The 23,953-nt window shown below is 36.6% G+C and overlaps 1 protein-coding gene across 10 annotated transcripts; it reads left to right on the forward strand.

The window, feature by feature from the left end:
• The first annotated feature begins 13,123 nt into the window (after positions 1–13,123).
• On the forward strand, positions 13,124–21,255 carry LOC136220155 (uncharacterized). 10 transcript variants are annotated; one of them, XM_066007877.1, is made up of 7 exons: positions 13,124–13,199; positions 14,068–14,164; positions 15,565–15,712; positions 16,201–16,323; positions 19,754–19,816; positions 20,318–20,538; positions 20,815–21,255. In XM_066007877.1, the coding sequence occupies exons 3-6, from the start codon at positions 15,703–15,705 to the stop codon at positions 20,392–20,394; spliced, it is 273 nt and encodes a 90-aa protein (XP_065863949.1). In that variant the 5' UTR covers positions 13,124–13,199; positions 14,068–14,164; positions 15,565–15,702; the 3' UTR covers positions 20,395–20,538; positions 20,815–21,255. The 10 variants fall into 10 exon arrangements, 6 of the variants coding, with proteins under 6 accessions (XP_065863949.1, XP_065863945.1, XP_065863951.1 ...); XM_066007875.1 differs by lacking the exon at positions 15,565–15,712 and adding an exon at positions 13,940–13,988 and having other exon boundaries at positions 13,149–13,199; XM_066007878.1 differs by lacking the exon at positions 13,124–13,199 and adding an exon at positions 13,212–13,945.
• The last annotated feature ends 2,698 nt before the right edge of the window (positions 21,256–23,953 follow it).

Genomic DNA, 23,953 nt, shown 5'->3' on the forward strand with positions numbered 1-23,953 from the left:
GAATTGCATGAACAGTAGTGATTTCAATTTTTGTTCAATTTGTTCCAATATTACCCTCAACTAATTTCTTCTCATTATTCTACTTCTGCCCTCATCCACTTGACATTTCATTCTCTTCAATACAACTAATTTTAATTTTTTTTTCCTACTCCCCAAGACTGAACAGAAAACGACAACGTTTTTCATCTCCTTCTTTCTTTTTTAGGCAAACACATATTTGAGCCCTAATAAATTCACTTTTTATTAATTAAGCCCTTCATTTCTTTAATAAATACACTAAGTCCTTAATCAATTATTTTTTAATATAATGAACCCTTGATCTTTTAAATGGATATAGTAAGTCAATGATCAATTATTTTCTTAACACATTAAACCCCAAATGAACAGGTCACTTATATAAGTAATTCAAATTTCGTATAGCATGCGTAAAACTATCAACATACCACTATTCCTTTAAAGTAAAATAGTTAAGAAATTATTTAAGGTGACAATATATATATATCAATTCACATGTTAAAACAATGATATTTTGGCAATTCTGTGTTCACTAAATGAAGTTTGAATCATACACGTAATTGGATTGTCCAAGGTAGGCTTAATATGTTTAAAAATAAACGATCAAGAGTTTAATGCCTCAATTTAAAAAAATTAGGGACTTAGGTGTTGTTTGATAAAACTGAAAAAGTGCTGAAAAATAAATACAGAATTTTAAGTGCTGAATATTTAAAGACTTAATCAGTAAAAATTAAATTAATCAGGGTTTACACATGCATTTTTCCTTATTTTTTTTCTATTTGTTCGATTTTCTTTTATTCTTTATTTTCGCTTCTTTTTACCCAAAGAACCTTATTTTAGCATGTTTTTTTTTTTGCTCTCCTATTCAATTCTAATTTCGACGACTCCGTACTTCTGCTTGGATGATTTGTTCCGTCCTAATCAGTTAAATTAGAAATTGGACGAGAAATGAGAAAATTTGAATATTCCTTATTGTGCTGTAAAAATAGAAGGGATAGTTAATTTTGATGGAACAGATAGTGATAAAATTTTGCTGGGAATAGAGGGATCTATTAGATGCATATGTTTATAAAACATTCAACTTCGTGAAAAAAATAGTTCTAAGACATTTAACGTATTTAAACTAAAATTAAGATATAATAAATTTTTTTACTATTAAAAAACCCAGTTACAAATTATTTGATTAATACAAGATTGGTATAAAAGGATTTAAAAAATATTCTAATAGGAAAAAATATTTTAAAAATATGGAAAAACCAAGATTTATTTACTGATTGATTTAGATTAAACAACTCATTTTCTTAATTAACTGTATTTTTAAAATTTATTTTTATTAATTAAATAATTTAAGATTTTTATTATTTAATAAGTTTGGGTTAAGGTACAAAAATACCCCTAACGTTTTGGGCAAGGAGCAATTTTACCCCTAACGTCTAAAATGGTGCAATTTTACCCCTAACGTTGGAAGCCAAGAGCAATTTTACCCCTGACGTTAATAAATTGGGTCAATTTGAAAAATAATTTATCAAACTGTCTTCTCGATCATGAATCTTGTTATCTACACTTCATACGTGTGTCATTTTATAAGTAACAAATCACAAACATTCGTTGTGATGTGAAAAAAATAAAAAAAAATATACTGTCTTTTTGTACGGATTAGATAAAAAAAATGCAAAAAATCCATCGAATTTATAAATATTAATCTCAAATTCTATTATTAAATTATAAAAAAACATGAAATCCTTTTTTGGAACGAATTCCTGTTATTATGTAATTGGTGCAGAATAATGAACAGAAATATCTGTGTTTTATAATAATATCTGAAATTGACTCAATTTATCAACGTTAGGGTAAAATTGCTCTTGGCTTCTAACGTTAGGGGTAAAATTTCACCATTTTAGACGTTAAGGGTAAAATTGCTCCTGGCTCATAACGTTAGGGGTATTTTTGCACCTTAACCCAATAAGTTTACTTTAAATGTATTAAATGTGACATGTTATTTCCCCCGAAGTAAAACGAGGGTATCCTTCTAGTAATTAAGAAAATTTAAAACAATGAATGTTATGAATAATTATGTAAATAATTATTTAAGTGGGTTACTAAACCCAGCCCCATATTCACACTTCCAGCCCCCGAAAAAGACCTAACCGCCCTTTGAACAAAAACTGAAAATTTAAATCCCTCCCAAACACTCTCAAAGTCTCCCAAATATATTTTCATCCGAATCAAAGACAACACGTTTGATGGAAGACAATCCGTTATCACCGAGAGTATACGGGAGTGACGCTACGTCTGAATTCGAGGTATTTTTTCGATTTAACTTCCTTGCATTTTTGTAATTTGATTTGGAAAAAAAATTCTGGTTCGGCACTCGGGCGTGTAGGCAACACGCCCCACCACATGGTGGGGCGTATGAGTATCACGTCCCACCATGTGGTGGGACGTGATAGCCGCACGCCCCACCATGTGGTGGGGCGTTATGTTCATACGCCCCACCATGAGCTGAGGTGTGATACTCATACGCCCCACCATGTGGTGGGGCGTGATGCTCACATGTCCGAGCATATTTGTGGCTGTTTTTCGGGTTTAGACACCGAAACGCTGTAGAAATGTCACGTTTTGGAATGTAATGTTCGTTATTAATCATTTACAGGAGGTTTCGTGGGAAGAATTTGACGGAAACGGCATAGATTACAGCTCGCAGTTTTTTCCCAAACAAACATTTCAAACATATCATGAAGCTGTTAACTGGGCAAAACAGACGGCAATTGGGATCGGGTTTGAGTTAACCACAGCGTTGCACAAGACGGGGCGCAAGTCAAAGTGGATATTGGTTAAATGTGCTCGTGGTGTTAAGAATTATAAAAGGAAAAAGGATGTGGATATGGATGTTATACTACGGAAGAATACAAAAACAAAGTACTGTGGTTGCAAATTCCAGATAAAGGTTATGGAAATCGCTGAATTGGGCGGTTGGGTGGTGAATGGGATTCCTAGAGATAGAGGACAGCACTGTCATCAGCTGGCTGTATATCGTCAGGGCTACAGACAGATGAGCGGACTAAGCCCGGCTTCCAATAAACTTGTTCGTGAAATGAGTTCAGCTCAAGCTAAGCCTTGTGCTATTTTTGCTGCAATCAAAGAAAAACATCCGGAGGATTGCCCGACACAAAGACATATCTATAACTACAGGGAGAAAATCAGGACTGAGAGCTTTGAGGGTCGGGATGTAATCGGTCAGTTTTATCGGCTTGTTATAGATAAGGACTGTATACATTGGACGCAAGCGGTGCCGGGCAGCAATGTCGTGACTCACTTATTTATGGCACATCCAATATCGATCACACTGTTCCGATCTTATTACTTGTTTGTTGGTATGGATTCAACATATAAAACAAACAAGTATAAGATGCCATTTTTTGAAATCATTGGAATGACGCCTTCAAACAAAAACTTCTTGATCGCCTATGCAATCATGAAGGATGAAACCGAGGGTAGTTACATGTGGGTGTTACAAAAATTGACGCTTTTGCTCCAACCTGATGTGCATCCGACAGCCATTGCTACAGACCGGGAGTTAGGACTGATGCGGCCGGTTCGTGAGGTATTTCCTCATTCTCATCATTTATTGTGCACATGACATATTAATAAAGATGTAGAGGATAGAGTTGGCAAGTTGAGTGGAATGAAGAAGTTTGGTGAAATTTTTAAGAATTCCAAATGGAAACGTATAATTGAAGCCCCGACAGAAGCTGAATATGAGGCGGCAGTGGTAGCCATGAAGAATACTACTGGCAACTGGCCTGGTGTGATTCAGTACGTGGAGACCACGTGGCTAGTGCATAAAGAGAAGTTTTGTCGAGCATGGACGAACAAGGTGGCCTCAATTCCCTTTTGTGAAATCATGAAGCCCAAGAATTTTTCCGATTCTACTCCAAATGTGCATTTTTCAGGATTCAGCTCTAGGTTATATTGTTTGAGGGTGTCGAAGACTAGTTGGAGATCCTTGGCGTGCTCCTATTGGTTCTAGTCTTGATTATCATGTCATCAACATACACCTCTTCCCTGTCCCCGATGAGGTCTTTGAAGATTTGATTCACGAGCCTCTAGTACGTTGCCCCTGCATTTTTTAAGCCGAAAGACATGACATTATAGCAGTGCATACCTTCGTGAGAAATGAAGCTGGTTTTCTCTTTGTCTCTGGGGTTTATGGGAATTTGGTGGTACCCATTGTGCTGCACCACAAAAATAATATATTGCATACCCTATCGTGGAATCGATGAGCGTGTCAATACAAGGTAAAAGTTGCGAATCCTTTAGAGTGGCTTTGTTAAGATCCGTGAAATCTACACAAAGCCACCATTTTTCGTTTGTTTTTTCACTAGTACAGTGTTAGCTCTCCACTTCGGATACTGGATTTTCTCAATGTGGCCATAGTCAAAGAGCTTTTTGATTTCAGAACATATTATTTTTTACCTTTCCGGACTATGATTCCCCCTTTTCTAACAAATCCCTTCTACAATTCTATTAATGTTTAAAGAATGCATCATTACAGTTGGTGAAATACCAGTGACGTCTGAAGGACACTATGCAAACATATCAATGTTATCTCAGAGATACCTTATGACGTCTGCCTTAATGGTTTCTGCTAACCCTTCAACCACTTGAATAGGGTTGCTCTTAGCCAACCAAACCGTCTCCAATGATCCAATTGGCTCGACCATTTCGCTCGCCCCAGCTTATCTTTTAGGCATTTCTTCATCCTTAAGGATGTCATGTACGTCTGATGGGCTACTAGATGGTCGCTTTGAGAAATTGTCATGCCTTCGTCCGTGAGGATTTGCCACGCTAGATGCCTAATAGACAGAGCTCTTGCCGAACTTGATAAGAAAGGTCTGCTCACGATTGCATTGTAAGGGAGTGCAGTCTCCACCATAAGAAACTCAACATTGCTCTGCCATTTTGGTCCCGAATCTCCGATTTCCACATCTAAACGGATACTGCCAAGTAAGGGGATCGTGTGGCCGCTAATCCCTACTAGAGGAGCCATGCTGGTGGTTAGCCTTCCTTCCTTAATATCAAGGCTTTCGAAAACCTTACGGGTAATGATACTAACTGAGTTGCCCATGTATATGAAAACTCGATTGACTTTGTACTCAATAATTAACATTTCAATAACCAGTGCATCATTGTGCCATTTGTCTGGTTTATTCTTGCGGCTGCCGAAGTAAAATTCTGAATGTTGCTCTTTTATCCTCACTACCGTGGCAGTTTCTTCTCACTTCATGCTGGTTTGTGAGCCTCCAGCTATCACATTGATCACTCCCTATGGGGTTCGACCCTCCTGCTTTTTCTCCTTCTCTCTTTTGCTTTCCTCTCCATATTTCTTGAGAAAGCGATTGATCTTTCCACTTTCTACTAGATTCTCGAACTCTAAGATTAGTTTCTGCAATCTTTCGTCTCATGCCCTTCACTCTTGTGGAAGTGGCAGTACTTCCCATTACTATGGCCCTCTTTGAGCTTCAGTGGGTACTCGATTCGTATTTTATTGTCTTCAACACAAAAGAGCATCTCTTTCCGATGAGTGTTAAAGGATAGTTGTGTTTTATCTCTTTACTCCTGATGCTTGTTGGTGCTTCGATCTCTTCTATCTTTGTATCGAGAAGGCTTATCACATTCGAGTGTGGATTCTTTTTTTTAATAATAGGTTCGATTTATGCTCTCCCATTGTGTATAGCTTTGGGCCCTCTTTATGAGGTTATGAAAGTCCTTCAACATAGCTGTTATGATGCTTTTGTTATAAGGCTCTACTTCGGCAGTTACTCGCCATAGCGTCAACGGCTCCTTCAACGTTAAACTCTTTAACCTGAATGGTCAACGCCTGGAATTTTTCAATAAACTGGGCTAATGTCTCTCCTTCGGCCTAGACATTATGATTGAGATCTTGCATCATTTTTCCTTCAGGTATTGAGGTTACGAAATGATCCACGAAAGGTTCAGCCATTTGGTTGAAGTCGTAGATTGACTCGCGCAAGAACCTTCAGGTTAGTAGGGAAAAGACGACATAATACTACATTTGTGGCAGTGGTTGCCTCCATGATTCTTCGAAAATTCTTGACGTGTGACCGGATCGCCAGTTCCTCCATATTGGCCAAAAGTTGAGATTTGGAAACCCTAGGCGACGGCTGTCGCTGAATTTTCCTAGATAAAGGTGTGCAAGTATATGAGAAGCCCGACTATCCATCCCTCGTGTTGTTTCTTTTCAACGCATCTTTTTTAGGAGTTCCAATACATCCTCATTGCTAAGAGGTGTGGCCTCTTTTGGCTTCGACTTATTTGCCTATGGACAACTGTGCTAGTGGCCAGATGGTTTGGATGGGGTACGATTTCTGCTACGGCCCCAAGATTGATCATTCTCCATTGACTTTTCATGTCTATGTGGAGGACTCCTTGACTAAGAATATCTCATAGTTGGTGATACGCTTTGAGAGCGTGCCTTCGGGTTCTAGTGGACTAGTTAGACTTTGCAGCTTGAACGAGATTATTTCAGAGATCCTCCCTTGCCTTTCTTAGTTGCGGTTGCAGAACGACCATCTCTCATTTATGGGCTGCTTTCGCTTTGTCCATCTCCTTTTGCATAGCGATCATATTCTGGCCAAATCTCCGGGACACTTCCTCCGCCAATAGTTGGTACTAAGAATCCAGTTGGGACGGATGTTGAACCTCTTCATCGTTGTTTCGATGAACTTCTGATTGAATTTATTGGGATGTAGTCATAACTAGATATTCTGAATAATCGTGAAAGATTGTTTGTTCCACGCTCACCGCACCGATGATAACTTATTACTCGAATTGGATCACGTGTCTTAACCTCTGGTTCAATCTGACATCGTAATGGATCTACAAAACAATATGAAGGTTAGACGGGGCCGAAGTCCGGCAAACCCGCTGTGATGCTTAAGTCAGTTTTATGATTGGATCAGATTGAAGAGTAAAAACAAGTTTAGAGATAGTAGTTAACATACCAAATATTGTGCTCAACCTGTCTATTTATAATGTTTGATTGGGTTATTGTCGCCTCTTTAAGGATCAATATGAGTTTAGGATTCCTAGTCCTTAAGAAATTTGAATCGTAAGAGGAATCCTTTATCTCGTAGGATTCCAGAAGTTTCTCTCGTGATTGGAGCCAAAACCATGAGCGTTGGTCTCGGGCCTTGTTTAGATATAGCTAGGCCGTTTATCACCGGGCTTGGGCTGCTGCCAATAGTTAAGAGCCTCGTCTTAAAATGTCACATGGCTTTTTATCCCAAAAGAGGGTGACCATAATGTCATCCGTGATGTCATTTTGCATGATATTACAATCCTAATTAAAATAGTTCATGAGTAAAATGTAATCAAATAGTAGATTAATCAAATAATAGGTATGATAAAATTTTGAATAGATTGTAAAATTTTGAATCTTAATTGAAATAGTTCATAAGTCATAAATATAATATTATATACCTAAGTCCGGAAACTATACAAATGCAAACAAACGGAGCCTTAAAACACGCTCCTTTTAATTTATTACCTATAAAAAATTTCTATTGAGGAAAAAAAGTAGTAATCAAAAGGCATAACACTCATTTTAATCCTTAAACTAAAACTTCAAACTCAATTAGAACTTTAAACTATCAAAATCATCAGTTAAGTCTTTGAGCTAAGCAAAATTCATCAATTGAGTTTTTATGTTATCCTAAAATCAGAAACTGTGACTATATTACATAGACTGTACTGATCTATGTGTTAACTCAAAATGAATTTGGGGAAAATAGTCTAAAACAGTTCAACTGAATGATTTTCGATAAGAACTCAATTGATGATTTTTGCTTAGGATGAAAACTCAATTAATGATTTTTAATTAGTTTAGAGACCTGGTTGATGATTTTGATAGTTTAAGATTCTAATTGATTTTTAAGATTTAATTTGGGGACCTAAATGTGTATTATGTCTAATCAAAATAAGGAAGTAGAGAATATATAGGATAAAAAATAGGCTACCCGGGAACCCAAGGTAATTGATTGGGTAAATTACACCGATGTCCATTGAATTTTACAAATTTTAATATTATAGCTACTGCATTTTAAGTTTTAACGGTATAACCATCGAACTTTACCTTTTTAATATCCGTAGCCAGTTAACTCTAATTAACTCCTCAAAACGACTGTTAACGACGTAAAAATGAAAATATTCAAAAATTAAAGTTGTTTAGAATGACATTTAACATGAAACCACATTTTTTATTTTCCAAAATCACATTTTTAGAGCTGTCTCTCTCTAAAAATTCACCACTCATAACCAAACAACATCTAAATGACCTCAAAATGGAAATTTTGAAGAATTAAAGTTCCTTAGAGTATCATTAACTCATCGAAATTTTTATTTTAAGACCATCAACAGTCATTTTACATGATATCACAACCCTAATTGAAATAGATCATAAGTCAAATGTAACCAAATAATAGGTGAGAACTCAAATGATAAAATTTTGAATAGATCGTCAAATAGTGGTTTAAACCATAAGTATAATATTATATAGGGATAAGATGCAAAAATACCCATAATGTCTAAAATGGATTTTACTCCTAATGTTGGCCTCCAAAAGCAATTTTACCTCTAACATTGACAAGTTGAGTTAATTTCAGACATTATTATAAAATCAGATATTTCGTTCATTATTCTGCACCAATTGCATATCAGTTCGTTTAAAAAAAGATTTTATATTTTCTGTGATTTAATAATAGAATTGAAGATTAAAATTTATAAATTCGGTGAAATATTTTGATTTTTTTTTGTCCAATTCGTATAATAGACAATATATTTTTAATTTTTTTAAAAAAATTCACGTCTAATCCTATGTTTATGATCCATTACTAATGAGTGATAAAATGATTGACATATGAAGTGTAGATGACAAGATTCATGACCGGGGTAAAATTGACAACGTTAGGGGTAAAATTGCTCTTGAGTGCAAATGTTAAGGGTAATCTTGTACAATTTTAGATATTGGGAGATAAAATTGCTCCCGACTATAAACGTTAGGAGTATTTTTACACCTTATTCTTATTACATATCTAACACAAATGCAAACAAATGGAGCCTTAAAAGCGTGGTCCTTTTAATTTAAGGAAAAGTATAAAAATAAACCTTGTGGTTTGACCCATTTTCGAACTGCACCCTTGTAGTTTAAAAGTTTGCAAGTTGGTACCATGAACTTCATTCCGTTAGCAAACATGTACCAAATTGACTAACGGTGTTAAAAGTCAAAAGGAAAAAAGTTAATTTGGTACTTATATTTATTTATTTTATAAATCAACTCACATTATTATCTACTTACCACAAACAAACCCCAAAATTAAAAATAAGAATCAAATACACCATCTTCTTCACATCTCTTTTGATTTTTTTTTTTCTTTCTCTCTCCTCTCCCAAAATTAAAAATAAGAATCAAATACATTCAATTAATTAGAATACCACCGAATCACTGACAGAAAACAAGAAGAAGACATCCATGGCGCTACTGTGAAAAACAGTCCAAAAACAAAATCAAAGAAAGAAAGAGAGCGAACTACTTCAATCAATTCAAAGACCCGCCCTTTTTATAAAACCGCCGGGCCCCACAGATAAAACCATTCCACAATCATCATCGCATCGCAGCCACCTACTCCCACCTTTTTCAGAAAATATTTACCCTCTTTTGTCCTTTTCGACCAAAACGCCGGGATCTCCCTTCCTCCGCCTGTTCTCACTCACTCACTCAGATCGAATATAGTATACTCACCTACCCTCATCGTCTTCAGCTATCGGAGAGGAGTAAAGAATGGCGATACGGATCGTACGGAGCCCATAATGAATCCAAAGGACAAGGTCTTTTTGAATCTATTCTAAGCCAAGGTTTACCTTTCCCACTCCAATGGAGCAAACTAGCCGGACCAGGATGCAGATTTCTACACAATCCATGGAGATTATCGCCGCCGAGTCCGTGCTGATTCCATCTGTGCTCCACTCCTTTCACATTCCCGCCGAACACTAGCAAAAATGGCGGAAGCGATCCTAATTCGTAGATTCTATACTTCTTCTGTATCTCATCCAGTATTCCAGTTTCTCTCTATATTTCCCTTCTCTCCATTTGACCAGATCGATCACCATCACCCCCGTGTTAAAATAGCATGCCCTCCTCCCTTTAAACGACGCCGCATACTCCGGGTTCGACCAGAATCTTGGATTGGGTGAAGTGTTGGGTCAAGTAAAAGTGAAAGAGACAGAACTATTGACGGGAGAGGCAGTGAGGACTACTTTGAGAAGGGCTATGAATTACTATTCAGGTGGTATTCTAATTAATTGAATGTATTTGATTCTTATTTTTAATTTTGGGAGAGGAGGGAGAAATAAAAAAAAAATCAAAAGAAAGGGGAAGACGATGGTGTATTTGATTCTTATTTTTAATTTTGGGGTTTGTTTGTGGTAAGTAGATAATAATGGGAGTTAATTTATAAAATAAATAAATATAAGTACCAAATTAACTTTTTTTCCTTTGACTTTTAATATCGTTAGTTAATTTGGTATATGTTTGCTAACGAAATGAAGTTTATGGTACCAACTTGCAAACTTTTAAACCACAGGGGTACAGTTCGAAAATGGACCAAACCACAAGATTTATTTTTATACTTTTTTCTTTAATTTATTGCCTATAAAAAATTTCTATTGAGGAAAAAAAATAGTAATCAAAATAAGGAAGTAGAGAATATATAGGATAAAAATAACCCAAGGTAATTGATTGGGTAAATCATATTTATGCTGATTGAACTTTATCTAATTTAATATTATGGTCACTGTATTTTAATTTTTAACAGTATCACCATTGAACTTTACTTTTTTTTTTTTTAATATTGATAGCCACTTAATTCTAACTAACTCCTTAAAATAACCGTAACGACGTAAAAATGAAAATATTTTAAGAATTAAAGTTGTTCAGAAAGATGAGCGTTTTTCTACTTCCAACTTCCACTGCAGACGAGCTTCAAAGAATGTTGAATTCTTTTTGGTGGGGTAATAAAAAGGATGGGTCTCGAGGGATTAATTGGATGGCATGGGATAAATTGTGTGTTCAAAAGGATGATGGAGGTTTGTGTTTTCGTGATTTCACGGCTTTTAACTTAGCAATGTTGGGTAAACAAGGATGGCGTTTGATGTCATCCCCAGATTCTCTTGTCAGTAGAATTTTCAAAGCCAAATACTACCCAGAGGGGGAATTCTTGAGTGCTCGGTTGGGTCACTCACCTAGTTATATTTAGCGGAGTATCTAGAGCTCCCAATTATTGCTTGAGCAAGGAGTTCGTTGGAAGATTGGGAATGGTCAAAAAATTCGAGTTTGGCATGATCCTTGGCTTCGTGGGGAGGGTCTAAAGAAAATTACATCTCCCATTGTTGCGGATTTGGAAGGATTGAAGGTGGCTGACTTGTTTATCCTCAATTCATCTGATTGGGATATTGAATTGCTTCATGAACTGTTTTCTCCAGAAGATGTACAGGCAAGACGAACACCAGTAAGGGTTTCAAGACGGCTCGATTCACTCATTTGGCATGGTTCTAAAGATGGCTGTTATTCTGTGAAAAGTGCCTACCGATTAGCTAAAGAGGGGTTGGAGGATAACGCAGAATTACATATCACTGGGGATTGGAACCTCATTTGGAAAGCAAATGTCCCTTACAAAGTCCGGTACTTCTGCTGGCGTCTTGTCCGTGACTGTTTACCTAATAGAGTTCGTTTGAGAGTAAAAGGTGTTGATGTATGTGAATCTTGTGTCATGTGCTCTGAGGATATTGAGGATTCCTGGCATTTATTTGTTCTATGTCCGAAGCTGCAAGAGGTTTGGGAAGAGGCGGGACTGTTGCATTTTATCACTGCATTAGCTGCTGATGCAGAAAATTTTTCTGCATTTTTCTTTGCTATGTGCAGGTCCGGAGGTAGGATACAGGTCGAGAAATTTATGGTTACTCTTTGGAGCTGGTGGCGTGCCAGAAATACACTTCTATGGCGTCAGGTATCCATGACACCTGCTGAAATCGTGCATGGCGGGATGCGTTGCCAAGCGGACAGGCAGCAGGCACAAGCCTTGAAACTCGGAACTCGACAACCTCAATCTGCCTCCCTGTGTGATTCACTTTGGCACAGACCACCGTTGGGCACGTTCTCATGCTGCTCGGATATGGCACTCTTCTCAGCGACTAATCAGACAGGTATGGGGGTAGTTCTAAGGGATTCAACAGGACGGTTCATCATTGGCAGAACAAACACAGTGGATTACCTTATGGATGTCAGGGAGGGAGAGGCTTTTGCACTCTTACAGGCGATCAAATGGATTAGGGAGCTGGGCTATCAGAATGTTACGCTAGAGATTGATTCCAAAGTGACCAGTACTGTTATTAGGTCTACTGCAATTGACAACTCTGAGTTCGGTGATATTATTGCAGAGTGCAAGAGCCTTCTTGAAGATAATAACGGATTCTCTGTCCGTTTTATTAGGAGACAAGCAAATAGCGTGGCCCATGCTTTGGTTAGGTCCGCTTCTCATAATGCGAGTCTGGCTCTTTATGATGTTATTCTAAGTTTTATTTCGTTCTCTATGTTGAACTATTGTTGTTCTTTGGCTCATTAATGAAACTCCTTTTCAAAAAAAAAAAAGTTGTTCAGAAAGATATTTAACATGAAACCATATTTTTAATTTTGCAAAATCATTTTTTTTGGAACTTTTTCTCTCTGAAAATTCACCATCTTTCTCATAACCAAATAACACGTAAATGACCTAAAAACAATTTTTTTAAAGTTCTTTAGAATATCTAACTCTTTGAAATTTTTATTTTGAGGCCATCAACAGTCATTTTGAAGCATTGAGTGACCACCGGTGTTAAAAAGTGTAAAGTTAGTGAATATACCGTTAAGAATTGAAGTTAAATGGCAATAATGTTAAAATGGTTAAGTTTCAGTGGCCATAGGTGTAATTTAGCCGTAATTAATTTTATTTTTCCAGAATTGCCATTGTTCTTCTATATAACTTCCCGCTTTCTTCTTCATTCCGCATCCGGTGAGGGTTGCGTTCTGTATTTCTATATTTGTTTCATTTTTTTCGTTCTGACTATCTCCGGTGAGCATCTGATTTCTTTCGTTATTTCTCTCAATTGTTTTATCGTTTCTCTAATGATCTGCGCCTTATTGTGGCGTAGAAGAAAAATAGTTCCATTCCGATTTGAGAGTTTTTTAGATTCGAATATCTGATGTAAATTTTCAGATTGTCATATTTCGTCTCGTTTCGTGTTTTTTAGATTCGAACATCTGATTTGAATATCGAGATTTTCATGTTTCGTCTCGTTTCGTGTTTTTTAGATTCGAATATCTGATTTGAATTTCGAGATTGTCATGTTTCGTCTCGTTTCGTGTTTTTTAGATTCCAATTTCTGATTTGAATATCGAGGTTCTCATGTTTCGTCTCGTTTCGTGTTTTTTAGATTCGAATATCTGATTTGAATTTCCAGATTGTCATGTTTCGTCTAGTTTCGTGTTTTTTAGATTAGAATATCTGATTTGAATTTCGAGATTGTCATGTTTCGTCTCGTTTCCTGTTTTTTAGATTCGAATATCTGATTTGAATTTCGAGATTGTCATGTTTCGTCTAGTTTCGTGTTTTTTAGATTAGAATATCTGATTTGAATTTCGAGATTGTCATGTTTCGTCTCGTTTCCTGTTTTTAAGATTCGAATATCTGATTTGAATTCGAGATTGTCATGTTTCGTTTCGTGTTTTTTTAGATTCCTTCTTGTTTACTTTTTTCATTTAGATGGCTTAAGTTGAAGATTTGTATGTAGAATTCACTATGAATTATTGCAGATTGTTGTAAGTGGCTACATGGATTGCAAATCGTAGATCATTACATTAGGTGTTTTTTTTTTTTTTTTTTGCTTATGAAAATTGATAAATGTTCCCGTGTACTTACTTTTCTAGCTTCGGTTGTCTAGGAATCAATTAGTGCCGGAACTCTAACCCTAAAATTACCGAGGATCATGAGAGAGAAAAAGGTCGACACCTCCGCTCCAAACCAAAATCTTGCATATGGTAATGAATTTGTTTTATTTTAATAGGCCATTTGGAAAAGCAAAGGCAGAGGAGTTAGTCTGTTTTGCTAATCCCATAAACCTTTTGAGCAGCTTGAAAATCAATGTATTGTTGACCCTAAATAGGGTTTCAGAACTCCATTGATTTTCAAGCTCCTCCAAAGGTTTAAATTTATCCTTCATGACTTCGGATGCTAACTCCTTGCCTGCCTTTTGTAGAATCGGTGGTAGAAAACCTGTCACCTGAAAGTTAGGTAAAAACCCAATTCTATTATTCAATTACTGATACCTTAATTGTATTTTCTCTGAACATGTAAATTGAGCTGATTAATATGATTTTTTAAGAATGCCTTGTCTTGTTGAAATCGATTAAATTAGCCTAAAGATACATTGATAAGATCTGGCTTCCAAATTGTAGCATCCCAAACCAAAGGTGGAATTCTTTTAGGCGTGTCTTGATCTGAAATATCTTTTTAGCCATTTGAAAATCAATAGTGTTTTTGCTCTTGGCCGTCTAATGTGTAATCCAAGAGCAAAAACATTGTTTTGGGTTTAAAAACACCATTGATTTTCAAACTGCTAAAAAGTTTTATGGGATCCGTAACATCAAAAAGATATTGAAAGATATTTCAGATCAAGATACGCCTAAAAGAATTCAATCTTTGGTTTGGGATGCTACAGTTTGGAAACAAGGTCATATCAATGGCACATTAGGCTATTTTAGTCGCATTTAGCGAGAGAATTGCTTTCTTAAAAAATCAGCTCAATTTACATGTTCAAAACTTAGAAAATATGCTGCTCAATTATGATTTCAGGAATTGAGTAATGGAGTTGGATTTTTAAGGTTTTGTGCAACCGCGAGTTAGCATCGGAAGTATAAATTTTAATTATTGGCATTGAATAAGTTTCGTCTCCTTTGAATATTTTGACAGACTTATGTCCTTTAAGAAACAGTATATAGCATATTATGTATCAAAGTAAATAATTGTTAAGAATATTTTTTCCTCCTCTGTCCACCCTTTTTAGCCTTTCGGTTTAAAGGCTTTCATTTTTAATCTGATGTCAGTTATAGTCGGTCTAATTTTTAATCTGAATTTTGTCAGATTCATGGACTTTTGACTGCAATTTGCCGAAGATTTTGTTTGCTTAGCAGTTTGGAAGTCTTATATTTGTTTCCTTAGATATATATCTGTGTTGGTGATTTTGTGGAATTCAGGTTCAGAGATTAGGTTTTCTGTTGATTTTGTTGGGTCTGTTTAATCCATCCCTTTTTTCGGTTGGAAGACTCTCATCTTTAATGTGATTTCAGTTATAGTCTGTCTAATTTGTGTGAATTCTTGTTTGTATGCATTGTCTAGGCCTAGGGTAATACTGATTGAACCTTACCTTGCTCGTCTTTAGGTACGAGATTGGTACTTGGATTCTTTCCGCGATCTGAGATCCTTTTGAGATATCAAGGATTCAAAGCTTGTATACGAAGATCTTTATGAGATTCACCAGTTTTTGGATCGTTTTTACATGTCTAGAATTGGGATCTGAATGCTCATTGGTTAGTCCTGACTTCATAGAACATACTTTGGTTGGTTTCTCATCAAACAAGTTTTAGTCTTATAAACTTCGTTCATGTGGAGTTTGCACAATCCCAATCTGCCTCCTCATTGCATAGGTTATATTCGTATAAAAATGTCTCCTGTTGAGGTAGCACAAAATGCTAGTGAGGATGCCCATTGCTATGTGTTTATGAGAGTATGGCTGTGCACCTGAAGTTAATATTTACAGTGATCCTAGTTGGACATTCCCATAGGTTGCTTTTACTTGTTCGGTTTTAGTTTCTCCTTTCTAAATTTACTGTCATCTTTTGTAATTGCAAAAATTAAAATCAGTTTTGGCTGTCTTGAAATTGCCATATCTAAATGTTCCTATGTTCACATCCCTCACTTTCTCTTTACTAAAACTAGATCTTTGATCCTTTTCTACATGATTTGTAATAATTTTATACTATCCTTCATCTTTTACATTCATCTACTCGTTTAACAGGTATGTTTGCACACTTGCTTCTTATGGTGTTTGAGTTGGTCAAGAACTCATTAAGTGCTGTTCAAGAGCGTTACATGGACTCCGACAAAGTTGCTCCTCATGTGCGTAGATGTCACTATAAAGGTAGCATATTAAACGCCCTTAGCATCTGCTTCAATCTTCTCCTTTAGCTTTTGGATCTCGACATCCTTGAGGGCAATGGCGGACGCGGCTTTCGCGTTGGCGTCAGCAACTTCTTTCTCCAACTTTTCTATAGTAGCCTTATCCGCTACACCTTGAAGGAGCTCCGCTTCCATGGCGCGTAAGCGGGTATACATCTGTTAAGACGAAATGGTTAAGGACAGAAGGAACTAACCGTTTGAGACTATTTGAACATGGGCTGATCCTGGGATCTGATTTTGGTTCTTCTGTACCTCGCCCAACTGACTTAGAGCCTCGTCCAGGTCATTGATAACAGATTCATTTCTCAATGATCCCCTGGAACCATACTTGGCGAACCAATAACCGCCTAGGTCAGGCTTCGCCGTCTGCATGAAGATGAGAGGATCAAAACTTAGATCCAAAGTATGGCAAAAAGATTAAAGTAAAAACAACTTGCCTGTTCCTCCTCCACCAAAGACGCGGCGGATTTCATGGCATCCGCCATAAACTTTTGACCGCCAGAAGCTGCATGCTTCCTCTTTTTCAGAGGCGGATCGGCCGTTGCATCCGCCAGGCGTTTCCCTGCACCCTTTTGGGGATCCACCGCCTGCCCTTTCTTGCGAGCCTCATCTTCCTTCAACTTCCTGCGCTTCTCTGCAAGAGCGTGATTGGCCTTAGATAAACCCCTGCCAAAGAGAACAATAAAGCAATCAAGGTTCAAAGAAAACACGAAAGTTACCTTGATCAAACTGGGCAATCTTCGAGTAAATAAACTTGTCCCCTTCTCGGCGAATAAGGGGAATATCATTCATCATGAAGTCTAAGGCGTCAGCGTATGTCCAAGCATCCGTCTTGACGCTCTTCATGAGCTCCGCCACTACCTCATCACTATTCGTCAATATACGCATATCTCCCGCCATGTGCAAAGGTTTGGGATTCCAAAGTGTTGGAAAGCCTAGAGATTCGCCCTCGTTTATCTTTACATAGAAGAATTTTTCGTCCCAACAATGGACGTTGGACATTTTGCCGCTAAACGGCGAATACACTCCAAACTTTGTAAAGGTGAGGAAAGACTCAGACTTTCGCTTCAACGGTTTATGAAAAGCTCGAAAGATACGAGGAGTGTATACTACCCCCAAGTTCGAGGCCAGGTAACAATCTAAAGCAATATCTAACCAGCCATTCGGATGTAATTGGCTAGCAGTAATGTCAAAGTAAGCAAGGACTCGACCGCGGGCGACTTGGATTAGCTGATCCGCCCAGATTCATCCTTTGACTTCCAACTGCTTCATCAGAAAATAATTGCCGATTGAGTGGCGGGTTAATACCAGCTACGGTAGTAGTCACCATGGAATCCGTAGGTTGAGCTTGGAAGAACGAAGAATCATGGGCGCCAGATCCAACAATGGCCTGTTGCCATTGAGATGACGTAGGGTTGGTGCGCCGAAGCTCTGGTACTATCATGAACGACCTTAGGCGTCTCTCCATATCAGGACCAAACGCTCTTCCTATGGCTCCCGCACATTTCTCAACGAATGCATCTGGCGACAGACTCCTTCCGTCCTGAGTTGCTGGAGTGCTCCCATCAACGCGCCCAGCGCTTGATTCGGGTTGGCTTGAGGGTGTTGCCAAGTGCGTTTCAACCTCTGAGGAGGGGTTCTGTTCTCCATTTGTCATATCTTTTCTAATGTGAATGGAAACCCTTTATTTGATTAAGGGATCCACGATCACCGCACCAATTGATGACTCGTGGAGAATTTCCGATGAACTTCCGTATCTGTGGGGGCGTCGTTGGGTTCGACGGGGGAAGCTCCGATGCCAAAGTCAGTAAGGAAGAGCAAACTGAATTGACAAAGGGTAAGTGAATGTGTACCTTGATAGCCTGAGAAAGTCTCCATTAATATAGTCATGAAGTTGTAACTTTCAGTAACTAGAAAGTCTCCATTAATATCCCATTAATGGCGGTTACTGGTTACCTTTAAGTTGGCGGTTAGCTAATTGATAGCTCATTAATGGACTTTATTGCCGGATCGGCCCAGCCGTTCTTAATGGCGGATTGAGTGTTTATGGAGATTCGCCTCACAGGTTCGCCCGCGGGTCTCTTTTGGTGAGTCCTTGGTGATCCGCCCGTCGGATCTCTTTGTTTCAATACGCTATGGTATTCCCGTATCAGGTGACCAACACGTGGCGTTCTTAGGCAAATATCTCCATTGATTCTTGGGATAATATCACCATGTTATCAATCTTAGTAGTAATCCAAGAGCAAAAACACTATTTTGGGTCTATAAAACACCATTGGTTTTTAAGGTGCTCAAAAGTTTTGTGGGATTAGCAACATGAAGAAGTTATTGAAAGATATTTCGGTTCGAGATAGGCCTAAAGCAATTCAATTTTGGGAAGCTTTAATTTGGAAGGAAGATCCTATACATGGCCCTTTAGGCTACTTCATTCGATTTCAACAAGAGAATGCGTTCTTTAAAAGATCGGATTAATTAGCTCAATTTTCATGTTCAAAACTTGAGAAAGTATGGTGCTCAATTAGTTTTTCAGGAATTGAGCAACGGAATTGTGATTTTACCAACTTTCACGCTACTGATTTTATGCCGCGGATTCTTCAAGGGCAAGGAGTTAGCATCTGATCATGGAAGTATGAATTTTAATTATTCTGATGATAATGGTCTCCATCATAAGGTGTTTGAAACTTTTTCTAATGTCCTTTTAGAAACATTATATATCATATTCAAATGTGATTCTGCATCGAAGTAAACAATTGTTCAGAATATTTGTTCCTCCTCTGTTCATCTCTTCTTTACAAAGACAAATCCATCCCTCTTTAGCAGTTCGGTTCAAACTCTCATTTTTAATCTTCTGATTTCAGCTATAGTCGGCTCAATTTGTATGAATGATATCAGATTCTTAGACTTTTGATTACAATTTACCGAAGATTTTGTTTATAGTCAGTCTAATTTTAAGAAACAGTATATATCACATGTTATTCTGCATCCAAGTAATTATTTGTTCCTTCTCTGTTCATGTCTAATTGAGCAAGATGAGTTTCTAACAGTAGGTCTTGTTTAGATTAAGAGCTATTACCTGAGTGTCCATGAACTTTTGATTTCTGTTGAGGGAGTTGTGTTGGAGATTAAGTCGATCACATCTTTGGATGTTCACACATCCAATACAAAATGATTGGCCATATTCAAGTTGTACATTTTGTGGAATGAAATTTTGTAAAATAATTCTATACAGGTATCCGTTTTGCTAAGGTTCTAAGAAAGGGTACTAGGTTGTGTAATGACGTACCTCTTTTAAGTTCGGGTATATGCTTGTCAAGAAGCTAGCGTGCATCTACTGCCAAGTCTAGCACCAATTGCAAGAATTTGAGTTGTAGAACCATTGATGCAAAATGCAGGAGTTGGAGTGCAAGCGCTAGTTGATTTTGGACTGGAAGGACAAGATGATTTTGCTCTATTTGGTGAGTTTCTAATGGAGCAGGATATAGATAAGTAGGATCTACATCAGCAGAATATGATATAGGTCAGCCAACCGTAGGTCTTGTGTAGTCTAAGAGTCATAAACTAATTATTCATTTTTTTTTATCTCATTATATTTAAACTATTTTTAAATCGAGATTGAATAAATGAATGTTTTTGAACTTTTGATTTCGTTGCTTAGATTGAATAATTTTGAGTCTCATTCAATCCATTCTTTTTAAATAATTTACCAATTTATGGAAAAAAAATCTGTTTAAAAATTCACCAGAAATAAAATCATTTGCTGAACTAAGTTTTTTAAGTTGTCAATTTTACATTTTTGGGCAGTTTCCACTATGGCATCACGATTACATCTTTGGATGTTCATGCATCCAATACAAAATGATTGGCCATATTCAATTTTTACATTTTGTGGAATAAAATTTTGTAAAATAACTCGATATAAGGATCATTTTTGTTGAGGTTCTAAGAAAAAGTACTAGGTTATGTAATGGTGTACCTCTTTACGTTCGGATACATGCTTGTAAAGAAGCTGACGTGCCTCTATCGCCGGTTCTAGCACCAATTGCGAGAATTTGAGCTGCAGAACCACTGATGCAAATTGCAGGAGTTGAAGTGCAAGAAGCGCCAACTGATTTTCGACCAGAAGAACAAGAAGATGATTTTGCTCTATTTGGCAAGTTTCTAATGGAGCAGAATATAGGTCAGTAGGATATAGGTTAACCAACTGTAGGTCTTTGTTTACCTTAAGAGTCATGAACTTTTGATTTTTGTTGAGGGTGCCGTGTTGAGGATTAAGTTTGTCAATTAATTATGTTAATCGTTGCTTAGATTGAATAATTTTGAGCTCAATTAAATCCAAGTTTTTTTTAAATGATTTACCGATATTTGAAAATTCATCGGAAATAAAACCATTTGCTGAACTAAGCTTTTAAGTTGTTGTACTAAGCTGTGTAACGTCGTATTTCTTTGCGTTTAGGTACATATTTGTCAAGAAGCTGACGTGTCTAAATCGTCCGATTTAGCACCAATTGTGAGAATTTGAGTGACTGAATCACTGATGCAAATTGGAAGGGTTGGAGTGCAAGAAGCGCTCGTTGATTTTGGACTGGATGGAGAAGAAGATGATTTGCTTTGTTTGGTGAGTTTCTACTAGAGGAGGATATAGGTCAGCAAGATGAGTTTCTTATGGAGCATGATAGAAGTCAGCAGGATATTGACTGTAGGTCTTGTTTAGATTAAGAGTCATGAACTAGTTACTCATTTTTTTTTATCTCATTATTTTAAACTACTTTAAATCGAGATTAAGCAAGTGTCTATGAACTTTTGATTTCTGTTGAGGGTGTCGTGTTGAGGATTAAATCTGTCAATGAATTATGTTAACCGTTGCTTAGATTGAATAATTTTGAGCTTCATTCAATCTATTTTTTAAAAAAATAATTTACCAATTTATGGAGAAAAAAATCAGTTTGAAAATTCATCGGAAATAAAATCATTTCCTGAACTAAGCTTTTTAAATTTTAAATTTGTTTTTACATTTTTGTGTAGTTTCCACTATGCCACCACGATCACATTTTTGGATGTTTACGCATCCAATACAAAATGATAGGCTATATTGAAGTTGTAAATTTTATGGAATGAAATGTTATAACATAACTCGATATAGGTATCATTTGACTATGGTTCAGTAGATGAAGTTGTAGCTTTGCCATCTGCTGATCTTTAAGCTTTGTCTGTACACCTTATATCTTCCTCTTTTTCCTCGTTATAGGAGAGCATCACCTTTTCCTTCTTCTTCCTCTTCCTCCTCTTTTTATTCTTGTTCTTTCTCTCCTCCTCCTCCTCCTCCATCTTCTTCTTCCTCTTCTTCTTCTTCCAATGTCTCATAAATCTCAAATAAACTTTTTAGATCTACCGCACTATTGTCAATATAGTCCTGGAGTCCCTTATACCACACACACTTTTTCATCATCCTCCACAAGTTGAGATACTGGAGCTTTAGATGACTACAAAACAAAATATCCAAAGATAAAATTGTAAAAAAAAGCACAAGATAAAATTGTAAAAAAAAGCACAAGCTGGACAAAATATTTTTTTTAATTACACTGAACACTTCCTCTACTTCAGGCGTGGAAGGACATCACTTGTTTCTCGAAGAACCAGTTATAACCCTTTCCACGGTTCTATATGTCTCCTCCTAAACAATTACTCCCTATGAAAATGCATCAAAAAGCTTTGGAAAGTTAGTGAGATCGATGATATTTTTATCGACTGAATGAGATGGATCAGTAGTGAAGAATATGCAATGTATAACATACAACATCGCCATGAATACTACATGATCGTCTTTTTCGTCATGCCAATTTGTGTTCTCGAAAGCTTCATATATTTGTTTGTGCGTTAAGCTCGGACTTTCTCCAAAATACATGTCTCTCAATTTGTTCTTCTTCTTTAAATTACTTATCCTTTACAAAATTGGCTTCATATCGTCAAATCTCAACCCAATGATAAGTTTGAACTCCCAATCTCTATATTTGAGTTCAACTCTTTTGATGTTCAACCATATTTTTCTATGTTCCGGATTTGGTGGAATAATCTCTCTAGTTATTACACCATGGTATATGAGAGTAGATAATGTGCACAGTTCCCTATCCACCAAATGTCTAAAACAACTACTCTTAAACAACTTTCAGACTATCATCTTGAGGTAATCTTCTCTTTCTCTTTTTGAAGTTATTGAAACCTTCACATTATTAATAAAAAAATTGACATTTAGTGTAAGGGAAACAACAAAACCAAACTACTTCGCAGTTAACCAAACTCCAAAAATAAAACAAGCTAAAAATATTTCACAGTTGAAGCAATTGCAAAACAAATGATAAAAATGCAAAGACAACTATCTTCGCAATTCCTGCAATCTCTTCCCAGTGTATGAAACTGTGAAGGTACTCCTCTACTGAATTGTTTTCGCAATTATGAAAAACTTTCCTCAATGGAAGCAACTGCAAAGGTACTTTCACTAAATTCTAGATCTTACTAACCCTTTCATTCTCGAATTGAAATAGAGTACAATTGCTACAGACGATCTACTGATTCTTGATCCTAAATTTAAATGATTGGTATGAATTTCCTCCACATTTGCTTCCACTGCGGAAGGTTTTTCATGACTGTGAAACTATTGAGCTACTAAAATAAGAGAATTTCTAACATATTGAATCACACAAATACATTCCAAATAAGTTTCAAATGCATAAAAATGCCACTGAACATAACTCTAACCCTAATAAAGCCGTAAATCGTACGAAAAACTAAACTTTAAACTCTTAACCTTAACCAATCCTAAACATGTTGTGATTTCATGTTATTAGATGTAAGAAGATTTAAGCTTACCTTCTTTCCCATATTTGCCATTAGATTTGATGTAAAAATTCGTCTAAAATCGCAGTAGTTGTCGCAGCAAAAATCGTCCTTAATATCGCTCCGCAGTTGCTTCACAGCTCCCTTATACATAATGAGTTGGTGATTTGAACAAAATACATGTATTTTAAAAGAAAATTATTATAAAAATATCTAATTTAGTAAAAGTATTATAATAGATCTAAAAATGTAAACGAATGTCTCTGTTTTATAATTAACTCTATTTTTAAATAAAAGCCTAATGGTTCGGGCGAACCCGGCCCTCAACAGGTCTAGATATGAACCAGCATTTTGCAGTAATACCTTACGTTCAGATTCAATGGCCAACAAATAAAATAATTGAACGAGTTACTGAGTCATGATATTTAACTCGGTGTTCCTGGCGATTCCATGAGGACTAATAAAATACAATTAATCAACTTGAGCCTTTTAAAGGAAAATAAAAAGTTGATACCAATACGCACCGTTTTACTCTAAGGACTATTTTTTTTATGAACTCTAAGGACTATTTTAATGGGCACCATTTTACATATTTTTATGGCATAATATCCATTTTGGTCCCTAAATTAAGGCTTCAAAGTCAATTAAAACTTTAAACTATTAAAATTATCAATTAGATCCCTAAACTAACCAAAAATCATCAATTGATGCCACATCGAAAATCATTCGGTTGAACAGTTTCAGACACTCTTCTCTAAACC

This window comes from Euphorbia lathyris, chromosome 2 (genome assembly GCF_963576675.1).
Source record: "Euphorbia lathyris chromosome 2, ddEupLath1.1, whole genome shotgun sequence".
Taxonomy (NCBI): Eukaryota; Viridiplantae; Streptophyta; class Magnoliopsida; order Malpighiales; family Euphorbiaceae; genus Euphorbia; species Euphorbia lathyris.